Source organism: Schistocerca piceifrons, chromosome 10, assembly GCF_021461385.2.
Source record: "Schistocerca piceifrons isolate TAMUIC-IGC-003096 chromosome 10, iqSchPice1.1, whole genome shotgun sequence".
NCBI lineage: Eukaryota > Metazoa > Arthropoda > Insecta > Orthoptera > Acrididae > Schistocerca > Schistocerca piceifrons.
The window spans coordinates 8,683,995-8,711,188 of record NC_060147.1 but is presented as its reverse complement, the minus strand read 5'-3'; the positions used below and the strand labels follow the sequence as shown (position 1 = coordinate 8,711,188).

Sequence of the window (27,194 nt, the reverse complement as noted above, 5' to 3'; positions counted from 1 at the left end):
ACAAATGTAATGTATTGCGAATACATAGAAAGAAGGATCCTTTACTGTATGATTATATGATAGCGGAACAAACACTGGTAGCAGTTACTTCTGTAAAATATCTGGGAGTATGCTTGCGGCATGATTTGAAGTGGAATGATCATATAAAATAAATTGTTGGTAAGGCGGGTACCAGGTTGAGATTCATTGGGAGAGTCCTTAGAAAATGTAGTCCATCAACAAAGGAGGTGGCTCACAAAACACTCGTTCGACCTATAATTGAGTATTGCTCGTCAGTGTGGGATCCGTACCAGATCGGGTTGACGGAGGAGATAGAGAAGATCCAAAGAAGAGCGGCGCGTTTCGTCACAGGGTTATTTGGTAAGCGTGATAGCGTTACGGAGATGTTTAGCAAACTCGAGTGGCAGACTCTGCAAGAGAGGCGCTCTGCATCGCGGTGTAGCTTGCTGCCCAGGTTTCGAGAGGGTGCGTTTCTGGATGAGGTATCGAATATATTGCTTCCCCCTACTTATACCTCCCGAGGAGATCACAATGTAAAATTAGAGAGATTAGAGCGCGCACGGAGGCTTTCAGACAGTCGTTCTTCCCGCGAACTATACGCGACTGGAACAGGAAAGGGAGGTAATGACAGTGGCACGTAAAATGCGATCCACCACATACCGTGAGGTGGCTTGCGGAGTATAAATGTAGACGTAGATGTAGATGTAGGGGGTCGGGGAACGCACGGGGCTATGCACCACGCCTTTTTCACGAACCTTGTGCAAGACGAGGTGACGCAGGGAGTGGAACTGCTCGACGCTGACGGCCGGCGACTGCGGCTCCTCCCCCGGGTGGCAGGCGCTGCTGCTGACGAGCCGCAGGCCCGGAGTCCTCCGCACGAGCCGCAGCAGGAAGGCGAGGTCATCCAGCAGCCTCTGCTCCACGATGGCATCTGCCGGCACCTGCGAGAGAACTCCGGGTCAACCTTACTGTCTCCGGAAGTACGGACTCACTCGGAACGTATTCTCGCACGTGGCAAATGGGAAATAGAAACAACACCGGCTTTTCTAAATTGCACATGTGGGAACTTTCCCTGCAATACATCCTACATTCCCGTAACCCTCCCACCCTCAACATTCGTGAGTCACTGTCCTCACCCACCCGGCCCCTCCTCTGTTCCTATTCTGGCACTACACAGCCTCCATTGCACCACCACACCCAGTCTTTTTATTTCTCTCTTTTCAGCGCTCACCCGACCTCCTCACGACCATTCCCCTGCCTTCTGTCTCACCTGCAGCACTTCACTGTCCACCACCCCCAACATACACGGCCCCCCTGCCCCCCCCCCCCCCCCCCCCCCCAGTTGCCACTCCCATCGTGCACTGGTGCTGCTGCTCGCAGCGTGGTTTCAGTTGCCTGGGACTGCAGTCGTGTGGTTGCGTGAGTGTGTGTGTCTATTGTTGACAAAGGTCTTAATGGCTGAAAGCTATAACTGTGAGAGTCTTTTTGTTGTGCCTATCTGCGACTCAGCATCTCCACTATATGGTGAGTAGCAACTTTCCTTCTCATAATATTGTTACATTGCGTGGTGTTACAAGGCTTAGGCCTGTGCCACCCCTCATTAAATCGACAAAGACTTATACGAATAATTGTAAGGACAGTTATTATTATTATTATGTTCTTTAAGTTTGGTTTTGGGTTTTCAGAAATACTGTGGGAAGAAAGTTTATTTATGTTGCGGATAACGTGGAAGACGTCGCCCGACGATCACAACAAAAGTTCGACGTAACGGCAAGTAAGGAAGGAATAAAACGAATGCTGCGAACTACTGCGAGCCACAGAAGAGACCGGACCGCGAGGGTGTCGAGCTTCCTAAGACATTGTTGGACGAGGACAAAGGAAGAGATATTCTGCTTTCTCTCTGTAAACAGATCGATCGAGTCTGGAAAGGTACGTGTAAAACGTATAGGCAGGTGACACATTAGGTGGGACCCAATGCCTGTAATACTTCCAGAGTTATTAAAAAATTGCTAAACGGCAAAACCAATAGTTCACCATTTATATAGATAAAGAGTAGTAAAGATATAGGAATGGAAGGGTTGCGGTGTCAGAACGAAAAGTGATACATCGCTCAGCAACGAAGGAGGACGTAAACAGCGGGTGTTATGTGGTGAAAACAAATCAACTGATAAAATAGTAATTCTGTAATTAAGTATAAAGCCACGTAACACTGCAATATACACTCAGTCCAGCAGTCCTACACTTTTGTCATCCCACTGGAAAACTAGGTTCTGTCAGACTCTGCAAAATACTTGTTGATTCCAACTATCACTTCCCGACTTCATGAAAATTTCTTCGCTGCAAGCAAAAGTTTCAAGTTAGGGAGCAGGAATAAGTCACTGTGGATACTGTGGATGAGGAATCAATTGAAAGCTCTGTTGAGGTACAATGTTCAACTTTAACCACACTATGAGCTCATCTGAAACTCCAACAACTTGTCAGCCATACACCACCTCCTCCGACGAACTCACAAACTCGGGCAGCGAGTTTCCGCACTCGTCTCGGCACTGACCTCTGGTGCGGGGGTGCCGTTCTTCTGAGGGTGGAGGCTCGATCTTCAGGATCATCTCCCACAGCTCATTGTAGATTGCAGGGAGACCTCACTAACGTCTGCACTTCTATACGTGTTACCGAATTTGGTGTGGCATCGCAATCTCTGGACGGTACTGTGGGGTCCAGTTACGGTTCTGCCCTTTTCCAAATAATCTACGAGGATTATTCCTCGAGAAACCCAAAAAACATTGTCCGCCACCTTACTGGCTGACAAGACGGTCTCTGCAGTCTTCGTTGCACTTTCGCCAGCCTCTGTTCACTGACATCGTCAACTTTTGTAGTCCTGTCTTCCTCAGTTGTGTGTAATATCACGGTATATTGATAATTTTTACTTATGGACTGTCTGACAGCAACTGAATAAAAGACAATTTTAGTGCCATACACGTTTTGCCATTATTTTCCGCAAGGCATCATCAGTGGCCTGGAATATGTACACATGTTAGCTATTTAATTTACATTTTTGTCTCTGTGCCTTAGGTTATAAACAGTTCTGGTGGTTGGTATTTCCTATTTAGTAGTAGTGTTTTGAACTCTACTTACAGGTTGCGTGGACAATTTCTTACATATTACGCTCCTGTTGCATTTTTGGTGTTGTTCTTCTTCTTATGAATGCCAATTTGCGGTTTTTTTCTCCACATTCCACATCACTATGAACTGAACGCTTGTTTTAGTGCAATGTTTCGGTTTCTGTTGCCGACTGTCAAATGTTTTTGCCAAAGATCGAACGTTATTGCCAAACTTATGAGTGTAATTATTGAAGTATCTGTGGTCTGTTCGTGTATGCGTTTGTCTGTGTGTGTGTGTTTTGGTGTCATATTAAATTTTGTGTGTGTGTGTGTGTGTGTGTGTGTGTGTGTGTGTGTGTGTGTGTGTGTGTGTCCAGATGGTGTGGGGAAGTGTTTTTTTGTTTTATGTTATCATTTCGTTTATTAGGTGTAGTAGGGAGCATGTGCTGACGTTTGTTTGTTCATTTATCACGTGTTTGTTTTCTGCTATGGCTTTCTGGATGTGGAAGTATTCTTGCATTTGTATAAGATGTTTGTCATGGTTGCTTATTCTCATTATTTCCATTTCTTGTTCCATGTTTGTAGGATGATGGTTATAGTGTTTCAAATGCTCTGCAAATGTGGAATGGTTTGTTTCATACTTCCAACATCTGATATGTTCTTTATATCTTGTTTCAAAATTCCTGCATGGCAGGCCTATGTATTAATTGTGTTTTATTCAGCTGCTGTCAGACGGTCCATAAGTAAACATTATCAATATACCGTAACTCTGTTCACTGTTTTAACTGGAGTTTTGACTCCGGTGTGTCATGGTGGATCCAGGTTTCATCAGAGGTCACAAAACGGCACAAAAAGTCTTGCGAATCGCCATTAAACACTGCCACACATTCTGTCAAAATACTGCAGCGGACGTGCTTCCGGCAGACCGAGCAGTCGCAGCACCCACCTCGCACACAGCTTCTTCGTAGCCAGTTTTCTGTACGGTATATAGTGCACTCGCTCAGTCGATATGCCTACAGTCTCGGCAATCTCCCGAATTTTTATCCGGCGATCTTTCTGGCATTACTGTATTGTAGATTTTTTCAGTGGTTTCCTCTGTAGTAACCTTCACCGGACGGCCGTAGCGTGCTTCGTCTTCAGTGCTTGTCCGACCACATTTAAATTTGTTAATCCAAAAGTAAACTGCTTTCAGAGACAGTGCAGAGTCTGTGGAAACTTCACTAACTCTGTTTTCATTTGTGCTGCAGTCTAACCCTTCAAATGAAAATGTTTAATAACAGCACGAAACTCCATTTTCGATAGCAGTCAACGTACTGACAATTTAGACAGCTGCTGACAATGAAGTGTACACAGTACATTGTTGAATTTCTTTATAGGATCTTTGAACACTTGGGCTTACCGACTGTGAAAGTGCAATAAAAGTGTTCAATTCTTTCACAGTAATTTACTAGACTTACCAGACCACCCTCATACATTGTGCAGAATGCAGTAATACAAAATAGAATATTCTGTAAGTTTCTGTCTGACCACCACCTCAGAAACTGGGACATTCTGAAAACACTCCACAAAGTATTTGAAATGATCGTCAGGCTATGCTGTAGATCAGTCACCACAGCTGGTTTTTGACTTTGTCAAATAATAACCAGACTATAACATTGGAACACAAAACAATATCCCAAGAAAAGGAAGAAAGCACTCATCAATGCGAATATTGTTTCAACTCAATCAACCCAGCCAGCTATAGGGGCCTGCAGTGTGACGTGGTGCAACTTTGCGTTTTCCACGTCAACAAACAGTGCCAGAGGTGAAAGAAGTGAAAAGTGCCGGATAGAAGTCCTAGGATTCGCCAGCAATCGAACCTGAGATATTCGGATTTGTAGTTTGGCACTGTACCACTGAGCCAAAATATTATCGTACTGCGAGACACACGATATGAGAAAAAAAATTATAAAAACCAGTACCTAAACCTCACATTCCGTGACAGCTAGATCGACGATTACCAATCTCACACTCTCTGTGTCAAAAACGAAAGTTACTCCATTCGCATCTTCTGCCAAACGAGTCATCCGAATTAGCAATTCTCGTCAGCTACCGTATAGTACCACCTCATTGGCTTACAAACAACAATAATGAATTGCTGTCATCAACGAGCAATGGAGGAGTCACAGCCAATGTGCCCTTCAGCCGAAACTGATATTCGAAAGCAAATAAGTGCACAAAAGATGGAAGTAATGAGTACAAAAATCCTGCAAGAAGCCAGCAGAGATAAAGGATCTTGAAAACGAAAATAGCATAGTATAGCATAGCATCTGACCAGCTTAGGTTTCCCCTCTTACAAGAAGAGTTCTTAAGGCTGTAAGAGAATTAAAGGATGTGACGAAGTGTGTGAAGACACGATAGCGTCTAAGGGATCAGGTGATGAAACACACGACTATATTTTTAAGCTGATCATTGAAATATCTGAAAACAGGGAAATTCTGGAAGATTTATGCTTCTTAATCTCAGTAAAGAAAAAACCTGGAGCTCTAATGTGAAGAAGATCACAGTCTGAGTCTATTGACACACACCTAAAAAAATATGGATAAGAATGATTTACAAGGTGAACATTAACAAAACTGCAGGAACGGATTCATGACTGAAAATGGAGGAAAAAACATCCTACGAACATTTTCTGGAAATGGCCGGTGTGTGTGCAACGACAACAGATCGGCCCAGAACACGGTACAGAGCTGCATCGCATCCACGTCACGACAGATGTTCAAAGTGGCCTCCACACGATGCAATGCACATATTCGCGTCACATCGCAGATTGCCACACTCTTTTGCACGTTCCGGCATCCCTCTGAATAGTGTCACAGGCATCGCAAACGTGCTTTCGAAAAGTCCACACATCGGGAACTGGTTCAGCATACAGAATGCTTTTCAGATTCCCCAACAGGTAAAAATCCTGGGCATTTAAGTCCAACGATCTAGTAGGCCACGCTACAGCACCTCTGTGTCCTACCCACCGTCCAGGAAAGATGACGCAAGGAGTAAATGAGCCATTCTCTCGTATTGCCAGAGGCACATTCCCGAGCAGGACAGGCAGAGTATTCCGCAGGAACTCCAGGTACGAGGCGTTGTGGAAGGACAACCGGTCCAAATATGTGGTCCCCGAAATCCCTGACATGTCGACGCTGACCTGTTGTCGATGAGACACATCGACCGTTCCCCGAGGATTGCCTCTGGTCCACAGATGACGATAACGTAGACTGACGATACCAGTTCCGATAGAGGTTGCTTCGTCGGTAAAGAAGCGAACGCAGTCAGCTCTGCAATCGAGAGGCTGCAAGTTGGCACCGCAGTACCATCCCTGCGAATGGCAGCTTAAAGTCTGCCAGACAAGATCACCCAGAGCGTGTAGGCTAGCAGCCCTCTCGCTCCTCGCAATGGTGCGGGCAGGCCTGCCACACCTACAGTGGCAATTTCGGGGTTGGGTTGTTTGGGGAAGGAGACCAGACAGCAAGGTCATCGGTCTCATCGGATTAGGCAAGGACGGAGAAGGAAGTCGACCGTACCCTTTCAAAGGAACCATCCCGGCATTTGCCTGGAGCGATTTAGGGAAATCACAGAAAACCTGAATCAGGATGGCTGGACACGGGATTGAACCATTGTCCTCCCGAATGCGAGTCCAGTGTGTTACCCACTGCGCCACCTCACTCAGTGGCAGTTTCGGTGAGCCAGTCGGCCGCAGATATCCGTCACCGGGAGGTCGTCGTGATTGGCCTGCGACTTAAACAATTGTTGTTCTCTCTGGTTCTAGACAGGGACAGAATGGCAATACGGCTGCCCCTTTGAGCCTCCAGTCTCATTTATATGTCTCTTCCTTATGCCGCTGACCAAGATCCTCTGGAAGGGGAGGGAGGGGTACTCTTTAACAATTACGACATCAGCTTTCTTCAGCCCTACATGCAGAATGTTGACTGGAATACTCTCTTTCAAATTCTGAAGGTGGCAGGGGTAAAATACTGGAAGCGAAAGGCTATTTATAATTAGTACAGAAAGCAGATGGCAGTTACAAGAGTCGAGGGGCACGAAAGGGAAGCAGTCGTTGGGAAGGGAGTGAGACAGGGTTGTAGCCTCTCCCCGATGCTATTCAATCTGTATATTCAGCAAGCACTAAAGGAAACAAAAGAAAAGTTCGAAGTAGGTATTAAAATCCACGGAGAAGAAATAAAAACTCTGAGATTCACCGATGACATTGTAATTCTGTCAGAGACAGCAAAGGACTTGGAAGAGCAGTTGAACGGAATGGACAGTGTCTTGAAAGGAGGGCATAAGATGAACATCAACAAAAGCAAAACGAGGATAATGGAATGTAGTCGAATTAAGTCGGGTGATGCTGAGGGAATTAGATTAGGAAATGAGACACTTAAAATAGTAAAGGAGTTTTGCTATTTGGGGAGCAAAATAACTGATGATGGTCGAAGTAGACAGGATATAAAATGTAGACTAGCAATGGCAATGAAAGCGTTTTGGAAGAAGAGAAATTTGTTAACATCGAGTATTGATTTAAGTGTCAGGAAGTCGTTTCTGAAAGTATTTGTATGGAGTGTAGCCATGTATGGAAGTGAAACATGGACGATAAATAGTTTAGACAAGAAGAGAATAGAAGCTACCAAAATGTGGTGCTACAGAAGAATGGTGAAGATTAGATGGGTAGATCACATAACTAATGAGGAGGTATTGAATAGAATTGGGGAGAAGAGGAGTTTGTGGTACAACTTGCCTAGAAGAAGGGATCGGTTGGTAGGACACGTTCTGAGGCATCGATGGATCACCAATTTAGTATTGGAGGGCAGTGTGGAGGGTAAAAATCGTAGAGGGTGACCAAGAGATGAATACACTAAGCAGATTCGGAAGGATGTAGGGTGCAATAGGTACTGGGAGATGAAGAAGCCTGCACAGGATAGAGTAGCATGGAGAGCCGCATCAAACCAGTCTCAGGACTGAAGACCACAACAGCAACACGCAGGTCCCTAAGCGCTGTTGTAACTGCACCGCACGCATTCTTCAAAATGTGTCAGTGCCCTGTACTGGCTCGATTAGTTCGCACTTCTACACTGTGCCTGCCAGGCCACATCTGCCTGCCTGCAAGTGGTGCCGTAAACCAATGCCGGTCAACTGCTCTACCGGTAACTCGTGTGTCGGCACATCCACAGTGTGTGCCCTCTTCCGCCTTACCCAGAAACACAGTATGCAAAAGCCTGCTACAAACACGCCACAACTCGTGGCCAATACGCTCACCACAATATTTTGTGCTTCATTTCTTCCCGGAAATGTTGTACAATGTTGCCACATTTGTTACGTCAAAATTCCCCCTTGCTGAGACTATTAACCTGTCCGAGGGCTACAAAAGCTAGGCACTGAGTGAGTTGTTTAAACAGATTAAATCCCGAACAGATAATACCGTGAGATCCTTCTGGCCAATACCACATATATCGTGACAGTGTCATTATATTTGAGTCCGAGAGCGTACGAAACTCTGTCACGACTGTCGCCTCACAAGTAGTGCCATTTTTGATTGTCCAACTTTCTCGAAGCTCGAGTTTTTTCTCAACCCTACAGGTCTGCCTCATTCGTAGCAATTCAGTTGCACAGTTTCCACCGTAAATATGGAATATGTCAGTATCGTATTTTTCATCTTTACTGTCTTATTAAGTGTATTTTATGTTTGAAATTTTAGCACTCGTGTACTATTTTGAGCCCTATCGCAGGTATGTACAAACTGTGACTTTTGTATTCTCGTATTCGGAGGTGGGATTTCAAGAGACTGTAACACTCTAAGCCTTTCCTCTCTCCTGAGGCACGAACGCCGACACAAATAGGAGTAGCATTTACTGCGGATAGTTCACGGTCGATGTATAGTTTCTCTGCTCACAATTGACTGAAATAACATCGTGGGAATATCCTCACAGTTCCGATGGCCTGTAAATGTCAGTTAATGGCAGCGGGAGCGAGAGAGTGCACAGGAAGTTGGCTTGTTTCAATAGTAAAAATGTACTGAAGAGAGAAAGTAGAAAATAAAAGATTTTTCTATCAACAATGAGACTTAGGCAGTTTGCTGCTCAGCACACACAAGAAGTTACTGAGTGGCAGGCAGTTTACCTCCTGTGCGTGTCTCCGACTCAGCACCTCTTCCCAGGTGAATAGTTTCTTCTTTAATGTAGCCCTACCTGTCTTATGACAGGTATCGTGTCCTCTTCCTTTATCTGCTTGTACGCTTGTCCTCTTCCAATGTCATCCATCATTACAGTTCTCTTCCTACCACTACTTCTCTTTCCTTCCACTTTTCCCTCTATAATTATACGCAGCAGGCAATTCTTACGCAGTATGTATAACGGAAAAGATATTTTTCCTCTTCCTGATCACTTCCAAATAATCTTCTATTTTCCCCAGTTTTCTTCATTCTTTAGTCTGTCTGTCCACTTCAATTTAAGCCTTCTTCTCCACAGCCACATTTAAAAACTTTCTAAATATTTTTCTTCTTCCTTTTTAACTGTCTGTGATTTACTGCTATATAACACTATACTCTACATATAACATGCAGAAAATCCTTTGCTCGGCTCATTGGAATTCTTCTAGATGTTAGCAACTGTTTCACCTTTTCAAATGCTCTCTTTCTCATAGAGTCCTGTTCCTTATTTCTTCTGTGCAGGTTCCATTCTGTCTTTAAACTTCCCAGGCACACAAATGAGTTTTTGTGTTTTATCCTTTTTCCATCTAGTAATATGTTTAATGGATCTTCCTTCTAGTTTTTTCTCTTCATTTCATACATGTGATAAATCGTAAAAATGTAGAATGAGTCATTTTACATTCACATTGCAAATTAATTTGTAAATATGGTTACACACTGAACACTTAAAAAAAATTTTTTTTTGCACTCAGCAATTCCTACCCACCATCTTTTACACATAACAATAACAACAACAACAACAACAACAACAACAACAACAACAACAACAACAATAATAATAATAATTCTATGGAAAAGAAAAAGTTATCGAGGGCAAACTTTTTTCAGTTTGTTTTAAAGTTTTACTGGACATCTGTCAGACATTTTATATTGCTAGATAAGTCATCAAAAATTTTAGTTGCAGCATTGTGCACCCTTTTTTCGTGCTAAAGACAAACTTTGGAGTAATGAATGCCATTTTTCCTTCTGATATTGTAATTATGTACATCATTGTTCCTTTAGATTTGAAGACGATTACTTGAAACAAACTTCGTGGGGGAATAAATGTACTGTGAAGCAGTTATCAGAATGCCCAACTCCTTAAACAGATGTCTATAAGATGATCACAGGTGAGCGCCACATATTCTTACAGCACATTTTTGAGCAATGAAGACTTTCTTTATTAAAGATGAATGAATGCAAAATATGTAAACATCCTCATTTGTCTCTTCCCAAGCTCTGCAATGATTCTGAGTGCAAATATGATTGAACTAAGTTGTTTCAAGAGTTCCAAAATGTGCTTTTTCCAATTTAAATTCTTATCTGTATCAACACCTAAGAATTTTGATCTTTCCGCCCATTAATTATTTCCTCACTATGTGTTACATTTATTATTGGTGTAGTACCCCTAAATGTGCATAAATGAATACATTGTGCCTATTTACAATTATGGGTGAGACCATTTGCAGAAAACCAGTCAATGATATTTTTAAGAACATTGTTTACTATTTGCTCTGTTGCTGTATGTGTGTTTGTACTGATTACAGTACTAGTGTTCTCAACAAAAAGAACTAATTCTGCTTTTTGTACATTAGATGGAAAATTGGGGTCTAGTGCAGCAGGGGATACAACCCGTCGGCTTTGGACAATGACGTCACAAGTCGCCAGATAGCAGTTTACGATTTTCGCTTTTGCTGTTATGTTTCAGTTTCGTTTTTTTACTGATTGCTTAATAAAGTGGATCTGTTTATTCTATCTCGTGAGATTTTTTTTTTAAAAAGCCAAAAAACACTTATCAGCCACTGAAGGGAGCTACAACACTAAGAAGAATCGCTTCTCGATTGGCGACTTGTGACGTCAATGTCCAAAGCCGACGGGTTGTATCCCCTGCTACACTAGTCCCGAAAATTGTTAACATATATGAGGAACAATAGTGGACTTAGACTGAGCCTTGGGGAACCCCATACATGATTCCTCCCAAGTAAGAATAATGTCCCCAAACTAGATTGGTTCAATTATTAAGTGCACCTTTTAGTTACATATGGCATTATACACTGTTGCCTATACCATCAGCCCAATAAAACTTCAGTTTATCTAGGAGAATATTGTGATTTACACTGTCAAATGCCTTAGACAGGTCGCAGGATATACCAACCAGCACCACTTTGTTATTTAATGCTTGTAAAACAAGTGAGTGAACACATACATGGCATTCTCACAAGAGTGACCCTTCTAAAAGGAAAAACTGTTATTTGCTGAGGATATTATTGTTGCTCTGGTGAGATACTGTCCTAGAAATCAACACATTCCCAAAAATTTTTGAAAATGATGACAGCAGCAAAACAAGTCAGTAGTTATTGACATCTCCCCTATCGCCTTCCTTTAAGAGAGATTTGACAATGGCGTATTTCAATCTCTCTGGAAAAATGCCTTCAGCTAGTGACACATTACATATACTTCAAATAAGGCAGTGCTTATTGCATGGGATCAAATCTTTAGTACTCTGTTGGAGACACCACCAAAACCAGACCAGCTTTTGTTTTCGAGAGAATACATCAATTTCTTGATTTCAGAAGGAGAAGTCACTGATACATTTACATAATTGAGTTTTATGAGAGTTGCTTTCCTAATATACTGCTGTGACTTTTCTCTTGAACTGTTTGACCCTATATTGTTTACTATACTTAAGAATTAATTATTAAATGTATTTGCTACTTGTAGCCCTTCCACTCAGTTCAATTCTGTTGTCGGAAATATTAATTTCTGACATTATGTTCATGTTCCTTGAATTTTTGATAACTTTTCTTAGTAATTTTGAGTAGTTTTTGTAGTGTGCAACAACTGCAGGGTCTCTACTTGTTCTTTACAACAGATACATATCCCTTTTCTCTTCACAAGAGGCTTGAATCCCTCTCGTGATCCATGGCTGTTTAATATTCTTTCTGATTTAGCTTATGGAGAATGCTGCACTCGCCCTGAAATGCTCGTCTCATTCGTCTCGCCATACCCTACTCTGTCACTTTTGGCTATGTGTACCTCTCTTCATATTGTTGTTATTGTGTCCCGGATTTGGCATTGTTAGAGTTTGCTGTGCTGCCAAATAATTTAATCATCCACCGATTTGCAAAATTTGAAGTGTCGTTATTAAGAAATATGTGAACTATATTCTAGTTTTGCGCCTATAGGCTACTGACAGTCAAGTTCACTAAAAAAACAACCACCCCGTACATATATGTGCCAAATACGAAATTATAACATATAAACAAATCAGCCAACGCAAACAAGAAAGGTATTAGGCTATCACTTGCAAATAATTTTCTTTCATACGATAAGAATACTGTTTTCTTTATTATAAGTGGGTTGCCCGATTAAAATTCTTTGTCTAAATTTAGCACTTTTCGATATTATTAACTTTAGCTTTACGGCACATTTCCATCATATTAAACAAGCGACATTGCTCGTTAAAATTCTCCTTAGGAGCATTAAATTTTTCATCTACATAATATACTGTCGATTGTTGAGCAGTATTATACCAACAAAGTGATGACTGCTATCATTTTTGGCGTGAATCTCATGAAATATGTACCTCATCTGCATATACACTTGGTTATGTTAGTTTACCAATACCTCTCTTGAGCACAATGATCATTTTCACATTTCTTTACAGTTATTTATTAGCTGTCATCATTCCTACCTGGACCGCAGCATCCTTGGAATTTGGTGCCTGTTCGTTTATAAGAACAAACGACTCATTCAATTTTTGTAGCACTGGAACTGTGAGAACCAATAAACTATGTCCACTGCTGATAGCATCAACATTCTCGCGCAATAAATTCACCAATTTCTGTATATCGCACATCTCACATTTGTTCTATGTACAGGAGTACAACTGTCAATAACATATATACGCTTCGTAGACTGTTAAGATTCCTCACTGAGATCAACATGTCATCAAAGCAACACAACAGATACGGTTTCCATTACTAATTAGATTCTAAAAACTGTTTACAAAAATATGCGTCATCTTGCGTAGAAATTTGAATCACTTGCAAGCGATCAGCTGATGACAAACGATTATTTTCGTCGCCACCAACGTTGCGTAAGATCGCTGCCAATGACAATAGCTTCTTGATATAGTAACCTAATAGTATTAAAAATTAGTTTGAGACATAAATCCAATATTACAGTTACTGCACTATAATTTTTGTTTTAAAGCAAGATTATTACAAACACATTTTTCTGACAATTTAATCGACATTCCGCAATGTGGACACGCAGTATCGCTGAATGTGGCTTATGGCGAATTGCAAACAAACACTGTGTTTAGGACGAATGTCTTTTGGATGTCGCGTCGTGGTGTTGAGAAGGAACAGTTTTACCGTCAACAATGAGTGGCTGTAAGTATTGCAGAAGGAGTTCCTTATTTATGCTATTTAATATTGCGTCAGACATCCGTGTTATGAAGATTTGTATCGTTTACAGCTACTGACCACGCTTCATCAGTGTAGGCGTCGCGGCTAAATATTTTTGTTGTAAACCCAGTGATCGTAAACAAAGTTATAAGTAAAAGTGAAAAAAAGTTCCATGTTTGTATTAATCAGAAAATGAGACGAAGGCCGTTCGTCCCGTGATATAAATTAACGGCAACGTAAAAGTGCTTACAGTAATACCCACACAAGCCGGGTAGCGTTTCCTCTCCCCTCTCTCGTTGTTTATGTTTCTTCTTTTTCTTTTAGTTGTGTTGAAAAGAATTCGGTTCGTTTCTCTAGAGACCATCAGTTCGACTTCATAATTTACTTTTTGTGTTAGCCTCCCCAAATTTGAACAGGTGTTTTTTAATACTGGGTTAGCAGTAAATATGATATTATATCCATCCCTAACGTACAGAATTTGACTGAGAACTGTTTTTTACTTACTAAAAAAAACACGTAATAACTGTGCAAGCTGAAGAAATGACATTTCAGCACATTGACCGTCAAAAAAATTTTAAGGAGGGATTGATAAATATGTAAGACCCGTGAAGAGAAAACAAAATAGGGAAATACGGAAGCGTCCGATCCCACCCGTCTGCTTTGACCCATGACGTCACAAATATGGCGGAAACAAAAACAAATACACACACTTTCCACAAGAAGCCTAATGACACTAACGGGACAAGCGCGGGAAATGGGTGTTTTGATTGGGGGGGCAAACTAAATATAAACAAATTTAGACGCCTTGCGTAGCTACAACGTGGAAGTGAAGACAGCCATGCATGATTACCCACCCACCTCCCCAGGGGTCGTAACCCCTACAACCCATAGAAGATAAAGATGCTTCAGTAGCTGATTAGTGTTTTTTGTCTTTTTAAAAAAAAAATCTCACGGGATAGAACGAACAGATCAGAAAAGTAAATAAAATAAGATAAAACAGAACTGGAGACAGCCACACTCAAACCAAACTCTGCGCCGTCATGATGTCACACACGACAACACCCTTAAGTCACGGGTCAAAGCCGACGCGTTGGATCGGACGCTTCTGTCGACACCAAAATAGGATGGTTATTGTAAAAAAAAACAGAGATAGAGAAATGATAGAGTGAGTTTACAGTAGCTATTATGTTCAATAGAGTAGATTACATCCTATTCTTTCCGTAGCAGTGCTAGATTATTTCACTAAATGATTTGCAATGCATCTTACTTACGGAGTATTATTATATTTTTCCCGGGTCTGTCATTGCAATGTCTTAACATCTAATAAAAGAACATTGTACAGTAGAGACCAAGAAAATGATGTGGTGCAGTTGTTAAGACACTGACCTCATATTCAGGAGGGTGGAATTTCTTCTGTCCAGCCATGGTGATTTAGAGTTGCTTTGGTTTGTCCTAAATCGTTGCAGGCAGATCGCAGTGTCGTTCCTTCAAGGCTGTGACTGATCATCTGTTGTAGAAAGTGTACTTATATATTGTGTATTTATGTATATTTTGGGCTATTTATTTTCTTTGTGTTATCTTGACAAATCTTATAACATTGTGTCATTATCCCTGTATGAATAAATGAAAAAAAAAACCCATAGTAAATACACCCTGAAGTAACAGCATGAAATCTTGTTGGTCGACTAATGTTAGTAATCTTTGCTTACGCTGTGATGCCAGTTTAGATACTGAATGTTACTGTTGCAAGCAATTGTGGGCTTTTTTAATTTTTTTAGTAATTTCCCACTTCTTCCCATTCAACTCCTTTACAGTTTTCTGTAGATTTTCTCATGGCTGCTGTTCCTTTAAGGTGCACAAGAATGTAGGTAAACTGCAAAACTTGAAAACTTTTGTCATGCTCAGCTCATTTCCTGAAGGTGGAGCAGAATACTATGTAGACAAATTATTGCATTCTTTTCTGAACGTAGAATGCAATTATGGCAGGGCGTACTGAAGGAGACATGGCCCAAAGTGTTGGCCATGTATTATAGGACTGTACTCTGTCCTTAATCTCGTATGTGGAATAAAGAGGAATATTCCACACAGTCTGTGAGTTTGACCACTGACATAGTGAACATGTGAATCATGCCATATACAACATGGTGATTATAATGTGACATTGGTGGCAATTTTTTCAAATGGTGTAAGTTACAGGTCAGTCTGACACCATAAACAAGCGTTTTTAGTTCACATTTGTTGGCTTCACCAACTGACAGCCAAATTGTCACCTTCCAACCTGAATCTATACCTCGAGCTAAGATACAGATCAATCTGTTGCCACAACCAGTTTTTCTTCTTCTTTTTTTTTCACTTCATATACATCAGCTTCATCAACTAACAACAAAACTCTGCATATATGCACCAAAAGGTAACGTGACAGCATCTATTATTTGTCACAGGTCAAAGCTGGCAGCTCACACTGAATATTTCCCTCGACTCTCGTCTGTGCAAGTTATTTCTGTCGGAGCAGTTCGAATGACAGTGAGTCTTTGCTTGGCATAGCTTGTTGTTTTGTGTCTCCAATAACTCATTCTCCCATTCACATGTGAACTGATAACATGACAGCATCCACTAAGATGTGAAATAACAGCATGTAGGCCTAGTGGAATAGCAGAATCCTTATTTGTGTATGGGTCTCCATCATCTGCCTGTAGGTCACATTCTCACGAGTTTCTGGTTGCCCTAGTATCCAGCAGACAATATGACTTTGCCTTGCCCCTGTAGCATAAAAAGGTTGTACTAGGATTGCAGAACCTCCCGCTTCAGTCACCTCACTCACGCCATTGCATTCAGGGTCACGTAGAGCTGTGCCTCAAACACTAAATTTACTGAGTAAATACTCATCCCCCTGGTGTAGGAGTACTAGCGTCTTTGATTAGTAATCAAAATGTCATTGGTCCCAGGTTCAAACCCTACCACTGCTTAAATTTTGAATAAAAATCATCAGCAATGATGGCTGAAGACTTTCGGCACAAGACGTCACCCTCATTCAGCCACTGGCCTTGTCAAAGATGGCGGAGGAGTGGACAGAGGTTCAGGGCACTCTCTTGTCCTTGCGGTGGGAAACTGCCACTAAAGGTCAAAGAATCAGCAATGATCAACGCCGTGAGGATGCAGAAGGCAATGTAAACCACTGCATTAAAGACTCAATATGTACACAGGACATGTTGCTTGTAAATGAAAAAAAGCATCATAATAATCTCTCCATTGGCAAAAGATTCTGAACTATTCATCCATTGGGATCTCTGCGAGGGGACTACCAAGGTGGAGGTGACCATGGGAAAAAGATTGTTTGTTTGTTTGTGGGATTGAAGGGAGCAGACTGCTAGGGGAAAAAGATTGAATCAGCAAGAGTCAGGGTGTGGACTTTCAGGAGTTAGAACATGGTAGGGAAGCTAGAAAATGTGAAAAGGGAAAGACTAAAGCTCAGTCGAGACATAGTCAGGGTCAGTGAAGTGAAATGGAAAGGAGACAAGGATTTCTGATCATATGAATATAGGGTAAGATCAGCAGCAGAAAATGGTAAAACCATGTTAGGATTTGTCGTGGATAGGAGGCTAGGGGAGAGAGTGAGATATTGTGAACAGTTCAGTGATAGAATCGTTCTCATCTGAATCGACAACGAACAAACACCGAGAGCGATAGCTCAGATACACTTGCTGATGTTGCAAGCTGAAGACGAAGAGGCAGAGAAAGTATATGAGGATATTGAACACATAATTCGGAACATAAATTGAGATGAAAATTCAATAGTCATGGGGGACTGGAATGCAGTTGTAGGGGATGTAGTAGAAGAAAGGGCTATGGGAGAATGTGGGCTTGGTGCGAGGAATGAGAGAGGAGAAAGAGTAATCGAGTTCTGCAGTAAATGTCAGTTAGTAGTAGTGAATACTTTGTTCAGGAATCACAAGAGGAGGAGATACGGAAAGATTTCAGTTAAATTACATTATGGTCAGGCAGAGAGTCCAAAATCAGATATTGTTTTGTAAGGCATACCCAGGAGCAGACATAAACTCAGACCACAATTTAGTAGTGAAGAATAGGCTGAAGTTTAAGAGACTAGAGAGGAAGAATCAGTACACAAAGAAATGGGATACGGAAGTAGTAAGGAATTATGAGATACACTTGAAATTCTCTAAGGCTATAGATACAGCAATAAGGAATAGCTCAGAGGCAGTACAGTTGAAGAGGAATGGACATCTCTAAAAATAGCGGTTACAGAAGTTGGAAAGAGAAACATAGGTACGAAGAAGGTAACTGCGAAGAAACTACATGTAACGAGAAACACTTCAGTTCATCGACAAATGAAGGAAAGGCAGAAATGTTCAGGAAAATTCAGGAATAAACAAATACAAGTCACTTAGGAATGAAATAAATAGGAAGTGCAGGGAAGTTGAGGCAAAATGGCTACATGAAAAATGTGAAGAAATCTAAGGAAAAAAAAAAAGATCGTTGGAAGGACTGACTCAGCATATAGAAAAGTCAAAAGAACCCTCAGTGAAATCAAAAGCAATTGTAGTAACATTAAAGAGTGCAAAGGGCATTCCACTATTAAATGCAGAGGAGAGAATGGATAGGTGAAAAGAGTACATTGAACATCTCTATGAGGGGGAAGACTTGTCTGATGATGTGATAGAAGAAATAACATTAGTTGATATAGAAGAGAGATGGTATCCAGTATTATAATCAGAATTTAAAAGAGCTTTGGAAGACTTGAGATCGAATAAGACAGAAACGATAGATAAAATTCTATCAGAATATCTCAAATCATTGGGGGAAGTGGCAACAAAATGACTATTCACATTCACATATAGAATGTATAAGTTCGGTGATGTAACATCTGACTTTAAGAGAAACATCGTCCACAGAATTCCAAAGATTGCAAGAGCCAACGAGTGCAAGAATTATTGCACAATCAGCTTAACAGCTTGTGGATCCAAGTTGGTGACTAGAATAATATACAGAAGAATGGAAAAGAAAATTGAGCACATATTACATGACGATCAGTTTGGTTTTAGGAAATGTAAAGTCACCAGAGAGGCAATTCCTGTCTTGTGGTTAATAATGGAAGCAAGAGTAAAGAAAAAAATATTAGACACAATCGTACGATCTGTCGACCCGGAAGGAGCATTTGACAGTGTGAAATGGTGCAGGATGCTGGAAGCTTTGGGAAAAATTGGGGTAATTTATAGGGAAAGATGAGTAATGTACAAGAGACAAGAGGAAACAATAAGGCTGGAAGAAAATGAAACACCTGCAGCCATCTTTATGTTGTCATGTATTGTGGAGGACTGCTGTAGGTGTTCCATTTCCTTACAATAGTGAACGGCCGTAGTCCCGCAGACCTCCTGGTACGAGGATGGGCATAAAAAAAAGGCTGGTAGACAAAGAAAGAAGTGTTCGTATTAAGAATGGTGTAAGACAGGGATGTAGTCCTTTGCCCCCTACTGTTAAAACTGTACATGAAAGAATATGTGATAGAAATTAAAAGAAAGGTTCGAAAGTAAAATTAAAATTCCAGGTGAATATCAGTGATAAGAATCGCTGATGACATTGATATCCTGAGTGGGAGTGAAGAAGACTTACGTGATACTGAATGAAATGACCAGTCTAATGAGTACCACTGGTAAAAAGTCCACTAGTATCAAGCATAGACCTTAATCTGATGAAGAAATTTCCGATTATTTACGTTTGGAGCACAGCATTGTACGATAGTGGAACACGCACTGCGCGAAAACCGAAACAGAAGAAATTAAAGCATTTGAGTTGTGGTGCTACAGAGGAATGCTGAAAATTAGGTGGACCGATAAGGTACGGAACGAGGAGGTTCTCCGGAGAATTAGCAAGGAATGGAATATATGGAAAAACACTTAGAAGAATGAGGGATAGGATGAAGCATGTTCGTTAGGACACCACAGGATAACCTCCGTAGTGCTAGAGGGAGCTGTAGAGGGCAAAAACTGTAGTGGAAGACAGACTTTGCAATACATCCGGCAGATAAATGAGGATGTATGTTGCGAGTGCTACTCGGAGATGGAGAGCTCGGCACCTGAGAGGAATTCGTGGCGGGCTGCATCAAGGCACTCGGAAGACTGACGACTCGAAGAAAGTGCACGTTCGTGCGTGTTGACATCTGCAGCTGAGCAGCCTGTGTACTCAAATGCTGAACACTGGACCTGTACGGCCAGGGATAGGTCTTGAGTGGAGCAAGCTGAGGAGCTATGTACGGCAATGAGAAGAAGTGGTTCTAGGGTTTGGTTGTTGACACTTCTGAGTAAAGTAAGTGCCCATCTATGCCACATCCAGTCTGTCATTGGCAAAGGATAACACAGTGACAGGTCTGCAGCATGTGGTCTGATCAAGGAGATAGTTATTTGGATTTGCCACAGTGTGTAACCTACATATCTAATCTTATGAGACTGACATTGTTGGTATGTAATGTACAGTGGTATCTCATAGGGTTTTTGGTGAATACTTTGTGATGCTCTCTTGCGAAATCTGGTTCACGTGCCACAGCACCTAGTAGTGACAGGATGGTCGCTCATTCTTTGCTTATCTGAATATTTAACTTGACAGTTTCTGTGGGACAGTGTGAGGTGAAGCAACCTGGTCATGAAATGATTTAAAGAAAGCTGAAAAATAAATTAATGACAAATGTTACATTAAAAATCTGCTTCTGTACAGTGCTCTAAACTTTTGTAAGAGATTCCTGTAAGGAACTGGAGTATTGTGCCACTTATATTTTATGATCTTGGGTTTACCCCTAAAGGTTTTTAGTTCTGCTGGAAATCTTTCAACAATGAGACTTGCCAATTAGTGGGCACCTTCCTGTGTGATGGTTTTAAAGGCGTGTTATCCACTTGCAAACCATTTGCCTTCTAGTCTTCACCAACTGAATGTGGCAGTTCCTTTTAAATGAATCAGAGTCTTTTGTTACATATGTTACGAGCGTGTATATGTACAGAGGCAGCCGAGCTAGATTTTCAAAATGGGAGAATGACACCCTGCACGAAGTTCACGAATGTAAGCCACCCAGCATTCTGACTGCCCTATTCTGGGCTAAGAATGTTCTCCGTTATTGTACAGTGTGTTCCCAAAATGTGAGAGCGTAAGGCATAGTGGACTGGAAAAGTGCAAAGCAGATAAGCATCATGTCCTGCATGTTGTACTTACAAGAGATATTATCATTTATTGTATCTAAGAGTTTTAAATGCTCAGTTTAGCTGATAAGTTTTTCGCCGTGTGACTGTAAAAGTTTGTTTCTACAAGATTCAGTGGTGTGCATTTTGCTGCACTTAAGTGTCAATCTGATTGCTAATATTACCCGGTAGCCTATTAGCTAAATCATTTACACTACATTCCATGCATTTCATAATGACACTTGTCTTTGCAAAGAAAAAATTGTCGAATCGTCTGCCATTATCAGTGGCCAATCTACATATACATCGAGAAAAACAACAGTGTCAGACAGCAAAACTGTGGCACACCTCTACTTGATAGGACCCAAGTCACAATCAAATGTGCTCCCTGTTCGTGGACATTGCAGGACTACCTTTTGTTTATTACTTTCTGGATCATTATCCTCCTTTTCCCATAATTCCGGAATCTTCCAACTAATACAAAGGTACCTGCTGGGGTAAATGTTTAGGCCTTCAGGTTCAAGAAATTTAATTTACATATTCTGTTGATGCTCCTTTCAGAATACAAACTGCAAGTCAGACAGGAGATAATGTATATCATGATTTGTTACTACTCTAATGTACAATACTTTCGCAAAAATCTTCAAAAAACACTTAATATCAAGCCATCTATTTTAATAATGGGCAGGAAGTAGGGAAAAGGACAATAATGGTCTGCTATCAGGAACTGCACCAATGTTACCTAGAATTATGTAGAAAAAGGTGTGAAAAACCACAATCAGTTAGATTGGACCAGCAACTCTCCTAAACACTCCTTACAAAAAGCAATACTTTCTGAAGTCTGTTTATTTCAATAAGCTGACACCAACAGTAATTAAAGTTAATATACTATTATTGGATAATAAACTCATAAGTTTAATTAATGGTATTTAATAAAAATGATCAATTTTGAAATAATGCAGTTTCATTTTCAGGTGTGCTAGTGGCAGTCCAACTCAACTGATACATTGAAGTGCATATTGGTGTAAAATGTAATCACGTTGAAAACACTGAGCAACAAAAAAATAATTTTTGAATGTTTCGAGCACTTCATGAGGGAAATCCTACTAATTTTGGGTTGAGAAAAACAAATATGACAATGAAAAATTTTTATTAGCTCTAGTTTCTATGATATACACAAGGTGGAAGTATTACATATTAACGGATTGAGAGATAAGGATAGAATTTAATTACGTACATGCTAACAACAAAGAAAGTGCATTTGATTTTTTTAAACTGGTAATTACATGCTAAGAGTTCTAAATTGCTGGAAAAATACTTCGCAGATGGTCGTGTCTGAAGAGAATCATGTGGTGGCCTATTGACTTCGTTGTCTTTTAGCTTGCCTCTTGTAATGGAGTTCCGCAGAATCCCTACACAGAGACCAACAGTAATCTGCAAGCATTACTTCATTCCAATGGCCCTGATATCTTTGTTCCATAACAGAAATGTCCTGATGGAATCTCTCACCATGTTCATCACTAACAGCTCCACAACTAGGAGGGAAAAAGTCTAGGTGGGAGTGGAGAAAATGGATCGTAAGGGACATGTTGCATCCAAGGTTACAGTATTTTTGCCGGAGCACTGTCACCAAATGCTTGTAGTTGTCATCTCTTTTGTTGCCTAAAAATCCATGAAAAACACCCTTGAAGGCTTCCCAAGCTTCTTTATCTTTCCCCTCCAAAACTTGGTCAAATGCAGGATCCTTTACAAGTTCTCTTATTTGTGCTCCGATAAAAATGCCTTCCTTAACTTTTGCATCACTTAATTTCGAAAATTTCTCTCTTATGTACTTAAAGGCCCGTCCTTCTCGGTTCATAGCTTTGACAAAGTTTTTCATCAAACCCAGTGTGATATGCAAGGGTGGAAGGAGAACGTCTTTTGGGTCCACAAGAAGCTTGGCAACGACATTTTTCTCGCTAGGGTGAAGATTTCTTGCAGGCCAGTCTTCTGTAATAAAATGTAATTTCCTATCTCTACTGTCCCACGTACATAAGAAGCAGCAGTGCTTTGCGTAACCCAGTTGTATTCCTAAGAGTATGGCAATGACTTTTAGATCACCACAGATTTTCCATTTGTGTTTATGATATTTAATTGAGTCCAAGAGAGCTGCCATATTTGCTTATGTCTCCTTCATGTGAATAGCATGACCCACAGGAATAGATGAAAGAAGGTTCCCGTTGCGAAGTAACACAGCTTTCAAACTAAGCTTGGAGGAGTCTATGAATAGCCTCCGTTCAGTTGGATCATGGTTCAAATTCAAAGATTCCATCAAGCCATTAATGTTGCAGCAAACAACAAGATTATTTTTCTTCTCAAAAAAGGGAACAGTTCCATGTGATGTTTTCTGTACTGTGAGATTCTCACATCACTTTGAAGAAGATTCTATTGCTGTAGTCGAGACCCAAGAATTTCTGCATTCTCCTTTGGCAGGCCAAGGTCTCTCATGAGATTACTCAATTCCGCTTGACTCAGTCTGTACAGTTGATCATCTTTTCCCTCAAAATCAGGGTCATGGGACGTGGAAGGCTTGTTTGGTTCTTCTTGTTCCACACTGTCTTCATTTTCTACTTCAAACACACAATTTTCGGGTGGAGTAGGAACTGGTAAACTATCTGAATGTGGAATGGGTCAAATAGCAGATGGAAGATTCGGGTACTGAACTGTTCTTCTTTTCTTCGTAGACAATCCTGCCTTTATAGGTGGAGTAAGGCAGAAATAGCAATCACTGTATGGTTTGTAGGCTCCCGCCAAATCATAGGCACAGTGAAAACCATAGATTGTTTCTTCTTTTTCAGCCATTCTCGCAGTGTAACTGAACATGCGTTGCAACATATATGTGGAGCGCAAGACTTATCTTGGTCCCCTACTTTCATACCGAACTAATATTGATAGGCAGTCTTTACAAGAGGCCTCAGATTGCGTTTCTGTGAGGAAAATGTTATTTCATATTTACACATTTTTGTGGCATTTTTACAAATTTTACACTAAAAAAGCACCCGTGAACCAGAAATTTTACATTAATTTGAGTAGAAACTACATGTAATTCACAGCCACAGCAACAGTATCTATGTTTATGAGTTACAAACAGCTGAAGAGCATTTGTGTTTTGTTATTTGACAGGTGTGCCAACTGCCAAAAAAAAAATTCCCCCAAATTTAAAATCTTCACTCTAAAAAATGAAATGTCACTTTATCTTCAAAACAAGAGCTAATCTGTCATTTTTATGGTGATTTTTGAATTCAGCAGATGGAAATACATGTAAATTTACTATTTTTAGGCCTGAAACATTTTCATTGTTGCCCAGTGAAATCAGTACCACTGCTGCATACGTAAAATATGCCAGTTCTTGCATAAACCCAATACGAATGGGCAAACATTTTGAAATCGACCATGTGTTTGAAATACTCTCAATAAAACAGCTGATTGAATTATCGAGTAACACATGAAAAGATAATTAAAGTCTTAATATGACATTAGATATTCTTTTGAAGAATGGGAATCGTTAAAGGCAAAGCTTCCAACTGGGCCATGAAAATAACCACTTTGTGTTTGAAATCTTGTTTTCTGCAAAGTAACATTCACTATGTCGGATGACAGACACATATACAGATTATTTCTTTGTCTTACACTTAGTGACTGGACAAAGTTTTTCTTTCCAAACACTGTTGTCATTAACAAGTATCGTCAGGGAGGCGATGTACATCGATGTTGTTGCTGCGGCATCATAATTCCGCTTTTGAACTTTCGTTTTGCTATGTTATTTTATTAGGTCTTGGAGCACACACGTGCAGTTATACAGTCTCAACACTGCAACCATCCGTCCCCCCTCCTATCTTTTTTAAAAATTGCTTCTGTGCGCTAGCTGGCAAATTTGAGTTACTTTATGTTACTGTAATATCATTACAGGACTAACTGCTACTATCTTTAAAATTTCTTTAAATGTTTCTTAACTACGATACAGGATTTTTATAATAATATCCTGCAATTTCAGTTGTATCTTGGACTGTTTTCCTGATGTAAAGACATTATTCCTCATATGTGAGGTTTGTTCATTATTTATACATGAGTTCAAGTACATTCATTGCCTGACATGTGTGTGTGTGTGTGTGTGTGTGTGTTTGTTGAACTGAACAGTGCTACTAATACTATACTGCAAATGGTTGTCAGTGAGAGGCCAAATGTTTCCTTGAAAGTATCCACCATATGAATTTTGACTTTGTGAAAGTAAGACCTCCTCCTTTGGTATCATCTAAAAATTATTGATTGCATCACATTAAAATACAGGGGAGCATAACAATTGTGTTATCAATTTGCGGTCATCTGTGTGCGCTTTTAATAAATTTTGCTTATGTCTTGACCACACTTTTATTTTTCATCAACCTTCACATCAACATTTTTGAGCACGAGACAAGTGTAAACTTGCAAAGAGCACTTGTCTTGTGCTCGAGAATGTTGGCACAAGTCGAAATGCGTAAGGTTGATGAAAAATATAAGTGTGGTCAAGATGTAAGTAAAAGTTATTAAAAATTGTGTTATCTGTTTTAGAGGACTCATCAGAGCCAGCTGGATACCTTCCAACTAACGTTCAGGTAACTTCATAGATAGTTCGTTCAACAGGTACAGAGGTGCGCGCGATAACACATCCAGAGCAGTTAAAGGAATCTAGTCAGAGCCAGACCTCAAAATAGTGAATGAAAGAATCAGAGATTGAAGTCCAGTTACTATTCAGGCATTTTAAAGTAGTTTTGGCAACAATTCTGCAATGCAGATAACTTGAAGAACAAATATTATAAAATTATTCAAATTTTTATCACTTTCCTTGATAGCCCTTCTGCATTAAAAACTGTAGGCAGATACACAGTAATAACAATTTTGACAATGTAATGAAAAGGATAGATTGCTATTCACCATGTACTGGAGATGTTGAGTAAGCTTTCAGTCAACAGACCTTCTTCTGAATTAGACGACATACAGAGACACGTACACATTAACGCAAAAGCATTTAATACACGCGGGACCACTGTCTCTGACTGTCTTTGGCAGCCGGGTGCAGTGGTCGTGTGTTTAAGAGTTGCATTTGTGTGAATTTTCTTTTGTGTGTTGTCTAATTCAGAAGAAAGCGCGTTGGCCAAAAGCTTACTTCTTTAGCATTATTTTTGTCGTGCCTGTCTACGACTCGTCTCCATTATTAAGTTAGTAGCAATCTATCCTTTCTGTTATATTATTTATTCCATAGTGGATTTTCTGTTGTTTGCAATAATAATTTTGTTTCATTTATTTATTTATAAGGATTAACTCTCAATGATACAGGATTCATCAAGGTAACACAGTGAAAATCAGTAGACCAAACACAGAGCTTACATAACATACTTTACGAGAATAGGACAGGTAGTTTACAGCGATAGGACAGGTGTTCGTCGTGACTCGATTGAGGAACGGTCTCGGTATTTTCCTCAGCTATGTAGGAAAACCCAAATCGGGACGGCCGGACAGAGCAGCTCCGTCCGCCCGAGTACGAGGTCACTGTCTTAACAGCTACAGTGTGTCATTCGGTAATTCCCTGTCGTACAATGTTCCTCGATTTGCATGCGAGCCGTCGCAGGTAACTTGCGACATAAAACGTAGTTTCGATCTTCATTACTGCATCCACTGAGGACACCTGCTGGTGGCTCCTAGCCCATTTGCAGTTACTTGCAGTGTTAAACAGAACTCTGTTCAGCCTAACGAGGGGGGGCCACGACATTGGGCTCGCAGATTTACTTCAAACTTTGTACACCTGTGGTAGACCATAAAAACAAGTAGTGAGGTTCACTTCTCTCACAATTCTGACAAAATAACAAGAGAAGTTGTACACGTCTATTATGTAACGAAGTATCTTTGCAGAGGCATCGGGCTTCGAGAATTCGCGGCCGTCGAGCGGTTAGCGTTCGAGCTTCATACGACAGACGTGTAGGAGATGACGGTTCGACTCCCCCTCGAACTTAATTTATAATCTATATTTTTTCCATCACTGGTCGTAATTATTTAAATTATATGACTTTTGGGAGGTAATACAATTTAAGAAAAACCACATGTATTTGCACGAAATTTCAGTGACTTTCATGTTAGTAGAGTACTTACCATTTTAATTAAGTTTAATTATTAGAACAAATATATTTATATAGACGGACAAGCAAATTAAGAAACACACAGAGTCCACCCGAAAATGTACGATTTGCAAAATCCCGTACACGTGCAGTCTGGTAAG

General features: G+C 40.5%; 2 protein-coding genes across 3 annotated transcripts in view; one reads left to right on the top strand and one right to left on the bottom strand.

The window, feature by feature from the left end:
• Nucleotides 1-13,378, bottom strand: part of LOC124719025 — a 47,102-nt gene extending 33,724 nt beyond the window's left edge. Inside the window, exons 1-2 of the mRNA XM_047244695.1 lie at nucleotides 13,007-13,378; nucleotides 756-941 (exon numbers count right to left, since the gene is read on the bottom strand). Of these exons, the coding sequence (XP_047100651.1) occupies nucleotides 756-941; nucleotides 13,007-13,171 (351 nt within the window). The 5' untranslated portion in view covers nucleotides 13,172-13,378. The remainder of the gene's footprint in view (nucleotides 1-755; nucleotides 942-13,006) is intronic.
• A 201-nt stretch (nucleotides 13,379-13,579) lies between these two features.
• LOC124718906 (PHD finger protein 14) overlaps nucleotides 13,580-27,194 on the top strand; it is a 173,349-nt gene continuing 159,734 nt past the window's right edge. For both annotated transcript variants that reach the window (XM_047244553.1, XM_047244554.1), the window contains exon 1: nucleotides 13,580-13,709. In XM_047244553.1, the coding sequence (XP_047100509.1) occupies nucleotides 13,700-13,709 (10 nt within the window). In that variant the 5' untranslated portion in view covers nucleotides 13,580-13,699. The remainder of the gene's footprint in view (nucleotides 13,710-27,194) is intronic.